Source organism: Sebastes fasciatus, chromosome 16 (genome assembly GCF_043250625.1).
Source record: "Sebastes fasciatus isolate fSebFas1 chromosome 16, fSebFas1.pri, whole genome shotgun sequence".
NCBI classification, from domain to species: domain Eukaryota; kingdom Metazoa; phylum Chordata; class Actinopteri; order Perciformes; family Sebastidae; genus Sebastes; species Sebastes fasciatus.
Window position 1 is genome coordinate 11,371,965 of NC_133810.1, and position 13,564 is coordinate 11,385,528.

Genomic DNA, 13,564 nt, shown 5'->3' on the forward strand with positions numbered 1-13,564 from the left:
CCTAGCTTATTACACGGCTTTGTTGAATACCTGATCTTCTGCGGTCTGTCTTTATAAAAGACCGTTGCTATGGGCGCAGCTCTGATGTCAGACTCTGGCGGACCATTTTTGTGTCAAATTATTGATTTCTTAAGTAATTAGCCGTGTAATAAGCGAGATAATGTACAGCTAGCGGACCATTGTTGTCAAAGAAACCCCTCCAAGTGCGGCATCGCCCTTTCGGGGTTTATTTCACAACAATGACCGTCTCGCTGTACATTATCCCTTACATTAGCATACAGCCTGGTTCTGTCCAAAAAGTCAAAACTACCAACACCTCTAAAGCTCACTTATTTCCATCTTGTTTGTTTAATCTGGACGCAAACAGAAATGGAAAGAAAAGGACAACATGCTGCAACAATTCCATGAGCAGTGGCCGAGGCACAGCATCTTCCTCGTGTCTCTGCCGGTTGCCTGGCAACCTCACGGCGATGACAGAGCGGTATCAATCTTCTCATCTAATTCTCGGCAAGAAAGCTAATAAGCGCATTTGCCGAAATGTCAAACTCTTCCCTTCAAGGATATTAAATGTTAAAAAGAAAGAACGGCGTATTCAGTCCAAACATCATTGCACAACATTCTCTTCTTCTTCTTCTGCTGCTCTATTCCGTCTCTGCACCAATGAGGCGAACAAGAGCTTTAATCAGTTGTGGCTGGCTGCAGTAGAAATTCAAGCACAAGGCTCAGTGTGAATTTAGATTTACGTGCTCTGAATGTTTGCCTACAAGTGTGTGCGTGCCTGCCTGAGTGTGATGTAAGTGTTCGTCAGTGTGTGTGTGTGTGTGTGTACGTGTACGCACCAATCGTGTGTTGTGCGCATGTGTCTGGGCATGTGTACTGGAGTGTTTGTGTGTATCTGGTGTGTATCTGTCTGTCTGTCACACTGAGGTCTTACATAATACCGCCCAAAAGGAAAGCTCTTGCTAGTCTGCAGCATGCTCCGCAGCAGCACAGCACAGCAGCAGGCAGAATGTCCTTGAGTTACCTCACCCTACACTCTTTCTTCTTGTTTTTCTTCCCTCTCTCCTTCCCGCGGATGTCAGTGTCTCCCCTGGCCTATACTACTTAAAGAGCTTTCACAGGAACATTATTACAGGCGCCAGAATTTTGCAGCTCTGCAGTGCTTTTTTTTTTCTTTCTACTCTTCCTGCAATGTTTCGGTGTCTGTTTGTGTGAGTTGTGTCTTCATGTGTCACAGCTAGCTACCTGCGGTGCTCGTCACGTGTCGGGGGTGGGGAGGGGGTTTGAAATGAGGATGACCTAGATTAGATTCGAACAACTATCTAGGGCATGTGTGTGTCCCTCATGCTATCACTGCTGGTTCTGCTTCATGAGATTACATGCATGCAGCGTGTGCACGCACAGTCGAATAAACACACGCTTTCATGAAGACGCAGAGCGGCGCAGCATCCCCCCGTACACTAGGTAGGTCATTCATGTGATTAATATGCGTCGTCTGAGACAGCAGATGAATGAGCCCGTTCTTCAAAGAGGTTACAATGTCAATATGGCGGTAAATGCATCATTAAAAAGACATAGCAGACAATCAGGATCTTTCATGGCCACCTCAATCCTTTGGCTATCAACTAAGTCGAGGATTTATGTGGTGTATCAAAAGCATTGTACATGTGTCTAGCGCCATTAGAATGAAAGAGTACACTGAGCTGTCTTCACACACAAGCTCTTATATACAGTATATGTCTTTATCATGGTGAATCATGTGCAAAATGCAACCTAAGTAACAAGCCACCTGGCAATATTCGGTGTCAACTCAGGAATGATGTGCTCATGTTAGACGGTGAAGGTCTCACTGCTTGCCATGTTTGCTGGACGGAAATGTGTCTCAGCACCTCTGCTCCCATTTGTCTTGTTGCGACTTTATGTGGCCGTATACAGTGATTATTTTGAGAGCTGGGCTTGTAAATGGTGCTTTAAACATTCACCGAGTATGATGTGATGCAGACAGACGTCAGAGTTTTGAAACTGGCAGTAACATTTGCAAGACAGCTAATACAAGTCTAAATACAATGCAATCCCAATAACGTAAAGGCTACTGTAGAACAAGGTTAAATGAACATAATGTTCTGCCTTACTGTAATACATTTATCACATAATTATGACCTCTAATGCACAAAGAAAATGCAACACATTCTCACACCCAACTTATCGAATAGCGACACTTAGTCAGTGGCACTACGCTTCAAACTATTCCGCTCTAGGTACCCCAGTTTTGGACGTGTCAGGGACGGCGTGTCAGTTTCCGCTTGTTGCATGCATAGTGTCTTTTCAAAATTAAACTTACAATGTAGGTTAGTTTTAAGGTTTACTTGTGCAACAAGTAAACCTTAAAACTCGGTTAGGTTTACGCAACAAAGGCACTTGGTTAGGCTAAGGAAAACACCGTGGTTTGGGTTAAAGTAAGTACATTTGTTATATAAAATAAAATAAGAGTATTGTTACGTAACTGGCATTGGTTAAAGGGCGGGTCCATCTGCATTAGTTAGTTTGGATTTTTTGAAGTGGGGTTATATGTATACTCCACGTTCTCTGAGGTAAAATTACTGCTTTTGTGAATGTAGTTTGGTGGTTTTGAAGAGAGCGATATAGTGGCTTCAGTTCCCCGTCAGAAAGGGCTATCTCATGAGAAAGCCACCAGTCTCCATTCACAAAAAACAGTAATTTTGTTTCATCGATTGCTTATTTTGTGTTATTGTGTGACTTTCGGATCCACACTAACGTGGCATCCACAGCAGTACATTGCTTAGCTTCTGTGCCAGTACTCCTGTCTGCTTCTCCAAACTGGGAGCGTGCCGACAGCCATCTAAGTTATGTTAATACCTTGACTATAAGGATGTATATATATACTGTATATGTAGCAGCGTCATCATGCAGAAACCTATGTCAGGTTATGTGGGAAAAGGCTTTTAGAAGGGCTTGTTAAAATAGCACTTTGAAGCTAAAACATACATACTTCGACCAAAATGTCAATGTTTAGATTTGAATACACAAGGAACACCACTGGGAAGGCTACAGAATTATATAAAAACCTCAAACAACCAGAAAATAATGGACCCGCCCATTTAGTACGGACGTTACGTAACAAAATTAAGGTAAAATAAGTCAACGTTGACTTGACGGGACACGAACAGTGGTCTCCTGGCTAAAATATGAATGAAATTAGGCTCCCAACTTAATGTCTTGTCATTCATTTATAAATTAGGCGGCACAATTCTCTTATAAATGATGAAATAAATAAGAATGACTATTAATTAAGGGGATTCATTGTGAGAAGCAGGGACGAGCGTCACTCATGCCCACAATGGCCACTAATTAAATCTTCCAAGGTAAAATCATTTTTAAAATTTGTCATTGATGCAGCCTGTGAGAAAACAGAAAACAATCTTCTTCCTTCATACTATATGACTTTTCAATTTGCTGCTGTTCTCCAGTTCTCCAGTCCACCATTGTGGCTCTTTCCGTACTAGTCCTGTCATATCTAAACAAAGCTGTAAGGAACATTTAGATACTTACTCTATGTATAAATGACCATAGCCATTATTTTAACAGACACATAGATGAAGCAGCAATGCTACATATTCCATATCTGAATAGGGCTTAAAGAAAACATGGTGTTTTTAATATTATATTTACTACGGGAGGAATAACTAAATTGCACAAATGGACTTTAGTCATTCCTCCCGCACACACCACAGCTTGACTTCTCTTTGTTTTCATTTCAGAACAGAATCGCTAAGAATAAACAAACCACTAAAATAATATTATGTGTTCTCTTATTACTATTAGATGTGATCAGGTTTATGTTTCCAACACAAACGTCCAAATCTGACACAGAAACCCCATTAACACCATTGTTTGAATTACATTGTGACTATGAAGCGCAGCCTCCGCGCTAAATCTGTTTTTTCCTAAAGCTTTCCCTGTAGATGAATAGGCAATTTAAAAACACAGCAGTGGGTAGAGTTATCTTATTTATCATTGTGCCGATTAAGAGGCTGATTAGTTCATAGCCAGTCTGGTGTAGTGGAAAACTGTTGGTAGTGTATTTATTTGCAGTCCAAATGAAAAGCAAAAGGAAACAACCACTGATGGTGCTGATATGGTGCTCTCTCTCTCTCTCTCTCTCTCTCTCTCTCTCTCTCTCTCTCTCTCTCTCTCTCTCACTTCCTCTCTCCATCTCCGTCTCTCTCTCGTTCTCTGTCTCTAAGCTGTCAGGGACAGCAGTGCTCAGAAGATTATCTCTCTTCCTCCTCTCCTCTTTAAGCGATTGGCTGGGTATTTATTGGTTCCCCCATGATGCTGTTTAATGTATCTGCTCATTAAGGAATAACACCTTGTGTGTGCGTGTGTAGTGTGTGTGTGTGTGTGTGGGTGTATTTGAGTTTGGTTGTGTAGAGTGTGTATGTGTCAACGTATGTGTTTGTTCGCTATACCTGCTGGTTTTATGCCAGCGGGTTCTCATAAATTCATGATTACTAGCTGACAACATTATAGGCACTGCAGCTATGTACTGTATGTGTGTGTATGTGTGTGTGTGTGTGTGTGTGTGTGTGTGTGTGTGTGTGTGTGTGTGTGTTCTCACAGCTGTGGCGCTGGCACAGTCATTTAACTCACCCGCCAATCAACATGTCAATTTATTTCTTCATTTATGTAAATCAGGGGTGACGTAGTGATGCTGAATGGGCTGTGTGTGTGAGTCAGGCCCCCCTGAGGCTGCAGTTATTGATAAGGCATGAATAAGTAAGTGGCCGCAGCACAGCGGAGATGTTGACAGACATCCAAGAAAGACAACTCCACTCCTGGGACTGGTTGAGTGAATACAAAAAGTTGTTTGACAACTCCCTACACAAGAATCCTGTTCATTCATCAACAGCCTTCACTAATTATACAACAGTGGTACACTCAGTAATTCATTAGTATAAGATCCTTCCTATAAGTGTGAGAAAATCATTAAACTGTGACTGAAAGGATCTGTGATATGCGTGCTGGCAACCCTGTCTTCTAAAAAAATATGTTTATAGAACTTATTTACCTCAGTATATAAATTTTTTTTGTCAAAATTCAGACTTATTTCATTTGTTTTCCCTACAATATTAACTACGGATCAATGGGTAACATCAGGGTTCGAAAAGTGAAGCCAATACTGAAGTGCCTTAAACTTGCATTCTTTCTAATAGCCAGCAGGGGGCGACTCCTCTGGTTGCAAAAAGAAGTCTGATTGTATAGAAGTCTATGAGAAAATGACCCTACTTCTCACTTGATTTATTACCTCAGTAAACATTGTAAACGTGAGTTTATGGTCTCAATCGCTAGTTTCAAGTCTTCTTCAATACAGCATGATGTTCATTTAGTATTTGGTTAAGGTTTGGGATAGAGAAAGATGGTGGTCATGGTCAAATATTGAAATAATCAACAATGACTTGAAGCTCAAGAGGGGACATTGACATTCAATATTTCAATATCTCTTTAATAAATTTCTATAGACCGGCTCAATGGAATTACATTGCTAGGCAACAGCTTGGGTCCATAGTTACTTCCAGCTTGTCAGCTGATGTTATTCACATACACTGCAATAGGAAATAAGCTGGGACACATTTGGAATGTTTACATTTACAACTGTGTAATGGTCTATAACCTAAACCCAGTGTTTGTCTCTGATGTCAAAGTCCTGCGGTTGTACGCCCAACCTGCCACCCTCACATCCTCCATATGGCTTCTGTGCAGCAAAGGCATGTCAAACTTTTTTGATTGAGAAAATGAAGAAACTTATTTAGAAATTTGTAATATCCAAACGTCAGATATATGATTGATGCAGGAAAGAAAAGTTTCACTAGAGGTGTTCTAAAGCTACGTTCACACTACAAGCGACAAAAGCAACAAAACAGCCAGCATGACCAGTTACATTGTCGCAGAGTCGCCGTTGAAGTGTTGCTCAAGCGCTTGTTGATGTAGTTATGTAGTTAAATAGCACTGGGAACTCTGCATTTTTGCAGACAGAATGGAATAGGGTGAAACAAAAACATATGACTAGTTGACGCTTCACTGCTTTATTCGAGTGCTGAAAAGCACGTCACCCCCGTCACACAGCTACAAGTGTCAGGCATCAGTTTGTAGTTGTCATCGTTGGCATGTCACCTGCTTCCTTTGAAAATTACTTGTAGCCTGTTGCTGTGTTGCTCGTAGTGCGAACACAGCATAATAGTGTTTTGAAAAGCTTTTTTAAAGGCTTAAACATAAAACTAAGTATTGTCTGTACTGTCATTGTTCAGGTGTAGCTCTGTGTGCCAAGGAACTAAAACAGTTCATTAACAGCAACTTTATTGCGAGCCCTCTTTAGCACCCGCCTTGTATACAGGGTTTAAGTCACACATAAAGAGCTACATATTCTTTGAGTGAACAGGCGTCCCACTGCACATCGTACTTTTGACCTCGTCCCACATTTTGATTGTCATGTTTGATTGGTTGCCTACTCAGTCACAATGTTGTCAGAGGCAAATGTCTGCCTGGAACCAGGGAGCATACGAGTAGAGAGAGAGAGAGCACAGCCATTTCCCCGAAGGCTCACTCTCCCCCCACAGAGATTTGAGATCTGTGGCTTGGCTGCGATCCAATGGCTGAGCAGTACGTTTCACTCACTGGCTTGAGATTGGTCAGATTAGCCGAAGCCTGTCATTCACGGGTTGTCAATCAAGTCGGAATCAACAGAGCAAACAATAAATTGTCAGAAAAAAAAAACATAATAATTACAAACAATGATTTTGCACCTTAGGCAGAAAAAAATATTTGATGGTAAGAGGCAAACAAACTTGAGCTCAAAACCCCTATTAATTTATTTTTAGCCATGCCTGGAGCAATTTATTTTTTAATCTGCAGCTCCTTACAGGCAGTCGAGCACTAAATGTCTATCAGACTGATTACCCTGATCGACACTACATCAGATTTCTATAAGCTCTACCTCGCTGTGTCAGAAACCTATTAACCAAGTGGACATTATCTGCCCCACACACACCAAAAAATGCACATTTGCACTGTTTGCCTGTAGTCATATCAAACTTTTCCTCGCCTGAGGCAGCAGTGATAGACTTCCCACCTTGAAATAGTCTGCCTCACCTTGTCATTCATCACCTTAAATCCCTAATTTAGTTCCCACAAATTTGCTTTCTCGCACCATCTTTCTCTATATCTTGACATTTCTTTCCCCCACCCCATCACCCTGTATGTGTGTGTGTTTGGAAGTGAATCTGCAAACAGAGGCAAAAACCTTGTTAGAAGATATGTATCATATAAATCAAGTGTCAGTGCTTGTGCACACCGAGCTAAATTGAGTGGAAGGGACTCTCAAGAATTGAGTTACACCACTATTAATCCAGTTAGAACTTTCCAGATCAGTGGCTTTGTTCATTAACAGCCTTCAAAGCCTCAAGTCTATTAGTTACAACATGTCAAGCGAAGTCATTTAAAACCAGCTCTGGAGTCTCGTTCTAATGAATCAACTTACTAGTGTACTAAATTAATCCCAAGTAGGCCCAACACTAAACAGACACAAAGGGGAGCCGCTCTTCCTGGAGGAGTTGGGAAACAAATACCTGTCCACCTTGTTAGCACAACCACACACACAGACTATTGTTAACAAACCCTTAAAAAAAGAAGTTTATTCAAGTGTGCTATTAGTATACTTCTTTTAAACTTGAAATAAAAGACTATACTTTCAGTTTACTTTTTTATGTACTTATCAGAGATATACTTAACAAAAGTATACATAAGTATACTTAGCTCACACTGACAAGTATACAGAAAAGTCTAAGTATACTTGGCTTATACTGACAAGTATACAGAAAAGTCTAAGTATACTTGGCTTATACTGACAAGTTTACAGAAAAGTCTAAGTATACTTGTCTCATACTGACAAGTTTACAGAAAAGTCTAAGTATACTTGTCTCATACTGACAAGTAAACAGAAAAGTCTAAGTATACTTGGCTTATACTGACAAGTATACAGAAAAGTCTAAGTATACTTGGTTCATACTGACAAGTAAATAGAAAAGTCTAAGTATACTTGGCTTATAGGGCTACTTGTACTTAATATTTTGATCAAGATATACGTAAGAAAAGCATAATTTATTCAAGTGTGCTATTAGTATACTTCTTTTAAACTTAAAATAAGAGAGTATACTTTCAGTTTACTTTGTATGTAATTATCAGAGATATACTTAACAAAAGTATACATAAGTATACTTGGCTCATACTGACAAGTATACAGAAAAGTCTATGTATACTTGGCTTATAGGGCTAGTTGTACTTAATCTTTCGATCAAGATATACTTAAGAAGAGTATAAATAAGTATTCCTGCCTTATAGGCCTACAGAAAGGTATACTTGGCTTGTAGTTGTGCCTACTTTTTGATAGAGTAGCCTATTAAAGTATGTGAGAAGACACATATACAACAAATCACAAGCAACAAAGCAAACCAACACTTAACGATCGGTCAAATCCATGCATCCTTCCAAATTTTATCACCAAGTGTTTTTTTCTCTTGTGGTATTAAGACGTTGGTGGTGTTGGAAGACTTGTTTCCATGACAACAGAGCTTGTCAAACACAGTAAAGCATATATGATTCCAAGCATTGGGGCGCTTTTGTGAGGCCTTGTGTAATACCCAGTGGTGCTGCCTTCCTCCTCCCCCGCAAAATTAACTGATTTACTGGCAAACAAAATAGCTGACAGATTGACACCACTCTGTTGCCAACCGTCTTTCCATTCACCTTCCTTACCTGCCTGCATCCCTTCATACTACTGTACTCCTTGTATCTCTAATATGCTCATATAGGCCTTATTCTACTCCCGAGCATGTATTTAGGTTATGTAGTTGTTTCCCATAACAGATATCCCCTTATTCATCTTCCTTCACTCCATTTTACCTCTGTAGCTCTCAGTACTGAAGTAATGGATGTTCTGTGCTCCTGCTGCACCTGCTGCACCTGCTGAGGCCATAAGCACACATGATTGCTGGCAAAATCGCTTCGCAATGGCTGTTCTCCAGTGGAGAATGTTCTGGCACCCACCTCATAAGCAGTGACACCTTGGTGTTAGACTTACACTCCACTGGAAGTCTCAACAAGACACTGTTCTCGTACCTAAAATGATTTAAACTGTGACACCAAGCTGGTGCTTCCAGTCAAATTACAGCTTTATATGTGATGCATGGTATGCGTTGATTCTACAACCTACATTTGCATGCAGATAATTTGCAGCAGCGATACAGGTAAACTGGCAGCATTTAGTTCCAATGCAAGAAGTTTTTATAGCTTGGTGAAATGTTGCAGGGAGGAGGTCGAACAAAGATTTGGACTTTGACACTGGAGATTACGCTTCATATCATTCTTTCCTGCTTGGGCCGGAGTCGATAACGTTACTCGCCCCAGTCGCCACTACTCTCTCTCTCTCTAGCTTCACCACTCACTTCTATACACTGACTCTGCTCCAAATGACCTACGCTACTCTTACAACAACTGGCTCTAGAGAGGGCGATTCGCATTTTCGTGTCTGCAATGTAGTTCTTCTACACGCTTGGCACACGGGAGAGGCTTCAGTCAGTTGTAATCTCAACCTCACCGCTAGATGCCGCCAGATCCTACACACTAGCCCTTTAAGCATTCACTTTTTAGTTATTCTAACTGACACCACAGCCTAACCTTAACTAAGTGCTTTTAGTTGTTCATTACTTCCATAATCATGCTTAATTTGTCTTGAGCAGATGCTTTATGGAAACAAATGCATTAGACCATTATCGATCCAGCAACTGATTTAGTTTTTTTGTAGCGTGGGATTTGTTTTGTTTTTTACTCCTTGAGGGGAAACAAATGACAAATGTGTTCGTGAACATTTGTAGCTTAGTTTAATATGAATGTTTTGTGACATGTTCCTTAAAAATATCTTCCCCCGAAATGTTTTTTTAATGTTAATTAGCTTTATATGAACATAATTCTGGGGTGAGATGGAGGGTATGCAAATCTGGTACGAATACGTGACTAAGCATCATTTCATATTTCCATATCTCCTGCTGCCATGCATCCCCATAACAATATATCAACAAACCTTTCAATGCCCTACTTAGCAGCCGGTGCAGTGCAGAACATGGTCATGTGTGAATTTTATGACATCACTTCGCACCGCATATAAACGGCTTTTCGGCTTCACATCTCAGTTGTGCTCATGCGAAGTGCAAATCTATCATGTGTGATGATGAGTCAGGTGTTCTACTCTTGATTATTCCTGTATGTCATTTTCTAATCCAAACAAAATATCCATCTGGGACATTTGATAAAAGAACACGCAATGAAAATCTCAAAAACACATCTCGACAATAAATTACATCAGAATAAATAATTCTGACCTACTTACGGTATGCTTTAGTCTCTCCGGAGCCAGAATGAATACCATGAATCTGTACCTGCTGTACCGATCCAGTAAATCCATCAGAGGTGTCTTATGGCTAATGACCAATCATTTATTTGGCTCTGACTAATGAGAACATAACAATCAGCCTTTATGCTTCATGTCACAGCACCAACTCCGTAATGCCAAAAGCATGTGAAAAGAGAGTGGGAGGATGTGATTCATCACTTAACACTTACATCATAACCAAGGAGGAAGAAGAAAGAGAAGAATTCATAATTCTGAAATAACATTTCAGGACACATTGTAATAACTCAGTACCAGCTGCTTTTCCAGCTTGTAGGTGGTGGACACAATAACTGGAACACTGTACAATATAATGTAATCCAATACAAACGGTAAGGAGTTGATTGAACTCAACAGTGCTTTTGTAGAACAAATATAGGATATATTTATAGGATCGCCTGGTGGCAAACATTTTTTTTTTCACCATTCACCAACCGTTTCATTGACATATGTCATCAACAAGCTTGTGAACTTAATATGACTACTTTTTTTCGTAACTGTCTTTGTAGATTTGTAAATAATAATTTTAAAGGGGACATATCATGCTCATTTTCAGGTTCATACTTGTATTTTGGGTTTCTAATAGAACATGTTTACATGCTTTAATGTTAAAAAAACACATCATTTTTTATTCTTCGAATGTACCTGTATTCAACCTCTGTCTGAAACGCTCGGTTTTAGCGCCTGTCTCTTTAAGACCCTCTCCAGAAGTCTGCTCTGAGTGGCTTACAAGAAAAATATGGTGCACCTTTGCAAAGGTAGTTCTCAAGCGATAAGTTCTAATGAGCCTGCATGTGACATAGGAAGGGGCGCCAAATCTGAAAGGCTTGTTGAATCACATGTTTTTTTTATCTAAGTAGCCCAAAAAAAACTGACTGGGTTTAAATATTTCACAGTTTGTGGCTTAGTAGGCACTCCACATACCCAAATGTATGTGCACAAGCACTGAAAAAGTGAGTTTTTCATGATATGCCCCCTTTAAAGGAAATGGCCTGTAAATCACAAAGGCAGCTATAAAATAACTCACATTAAGTTAAGGACCAATTAACAGTATTTTAGCAGCTTTATTAGAGGTCTTTCATCTTTATTTTATTCTTTGACATCAACATGAAGCAATGACAGCAGTACAAAGAGGCTGGAGATTTGCTGTGTAAATTGGTGGTACATTAGTCACTATACAGTGAAGAAAGTCTCTCTAACAGTCTTTTAACAATTAAGGTGTTCTCATACACCAATTATAGATATGCCTATGAAAAGTCATGCACTGTAATTTGTATATATCCCCCAAAATCCCCCAAAATCCCAGACTTTCACCCAGGGGACAATGTAGGAAAATGCACAAATAAGTTTTCGTAAGATATCATATCGAACTGTTCTATATGTTGCCATAATATATACCAAACACAAGTACATTCCACTCGCAAAGTGGTGAGAAATAGATACTAGTACTGACTGAAAGATGCTTAGCTGTATAGAAGAAAAAGTACTATTTGCTCAACATTGAGGAGCAATTTCCCAAAAAAAACACTTTATAATTTTAAGATTAAGATTAGATTTAAGATTAGATTTAAGATTAGATTTAAGATTATAATTTTTGGAAGTTTGACATCGAGTTTACAGTGTATTTTAAAAAGTGGATGAATCTTTTAAACATGGAGGTGTGTATGTGGGGGTACATCATGTACATGTGTGTGTTTTTCCATAAACACCTCTCTCCACATGTGCGGAGGAGGGTCCTCTCTGCATATTTTATAAATCCTGTTCAAGCCAGCTGTTTTCCAGCTCCCTTCATGTTAACCCAGGCTGAATTTGTGGATTGTTTGCTGCTTGCGCTGATGTTATTTGGTGTGTAAACATCTGCAGTAGCCTGTTCTGTGATGAGCGCCGCATCGTTAGCTGTGCTCTGACCCACTTCCTCTCCCTCTCTGTACTCTGTCTCATCCCAGCTCTCGATAGCTGATGTCGTATAGCTTAGCAATTTGGTTTTCCAGGGTTGACGTGCGCTCCTTAATACGAGGCCCTTTGGTTAAAAACATGCATATTCATTTATGCTTCATCATTGCTTCGCGACTGCTTGTGCATTGGTGTGCAGGTCAGATTTAGAAAGCCTATTTTTCCCGGTATTAGTCAGCAGCAGCAGCATCTCTGAGGACAACTGCATCTTCCAGCTGCATCTGTGGAAATCTCTACCTCTCGGAGTCTATTAAAAGCACAAGCTGCAAGACTGTATCAGCTGCTCACATAGATTAATGTGAATGAACTGCTTGCTCATTTGATTCAAGGAAAAAAAAAAAACTTGCCCTGCAACATCCCTATATGATGGTACCTTGAGATTGCTCCATTTTAGCAAATATAGTCCATATATACTGTAAAATTGACTAGTTCCTGCACAATGTTGGATTATATCAACAGTAAATTCACATTCATGCCACAATACTTCTGCTCTGGAAATGTCTTAGTCATGTAATGGTTGTTTCAAATCATTTATTATATAACGTTTCATTCCTCCGATTTGATATAGCTTCAGATATTTTCTTTTTCATACACTAATTACAAATGAGTAATCATAGCAACGCAAGCATAGTCCAAGATTTGATCAGATTTCACATATCCGTCTTGTCTCGTCTCCCTGCAGGAGTGACCACCGTGCTGACCATGACCACACTCAGTATCAGCGCCAGGAACTCTCTCCCTAAAGTGGCCTACGCCACGGCTATGGACTGGTTCATCGCTGTCTGCTACGCCTTCGTCTTCTCGGCCCTCATCGAGTTCGCCACAGTCAACTACTTCACCAAGAGGGGTTACGCCTGGGATGGAAAAAGTGTGGTGCCAGAGAAGGTATTTGAATCCTTTTTTTTCTTTTTTTACAATACTTATTCTCCTAAGGGATCCGCACAGAAAAGAATAGAGATAATAGACTTGACAGGAAATGTTTTGGTAAGACTTTGCACATCAAGTCTGTATTTTTCGTCCGAAATTGTTGCACGTTTAAAAATGAATCCGACCTTACACCGACTTCGAAACTTTCGTCTTCATTAAAGTTTT

At 40.0% G+C, this 13,564-nt stretch overlaps 2 protein-coding genes across 10 annotated transcripts in view; both read left to right on the plus strand.

Moving 5' to 3' along the window:
* gabra6b (gamma-aminobutyric acid type A receptor subunit alpha6b) overlaps nucleotides 1-13,564 on the plus strand; it is a 277,852-nt gene that overhangs the window by 88,436 nt on the left and 175,852 nt on the right. The gene's annotated exons all lie outside the window — the stretch shown is intronic.
* The window catches only part of gabra1 (gamma-aminobutyric acid type A receptor subunit alpha1), a 60,548-nt gene that overhangs the window by 42,337 nt on the left and 4,647 nt on the right, over nucleotides 1-13,564 (plus strand). For all 9 annotated transcript variants that reach the window (XM_074610791.1, XM_074610783.1, XM_074610782.1 and 6 more), the window contains exon 9: nucleotides 13,155-13,357. In XM_074610791.1, coding sequence (XP_074466892.1) covers nucleotides 13,155-13,357 — 203 coding nt within the window. The remainder of the gene's footprint in view (nucleotides 1-13,154; nucleotides 13,358-13,564) is intronic.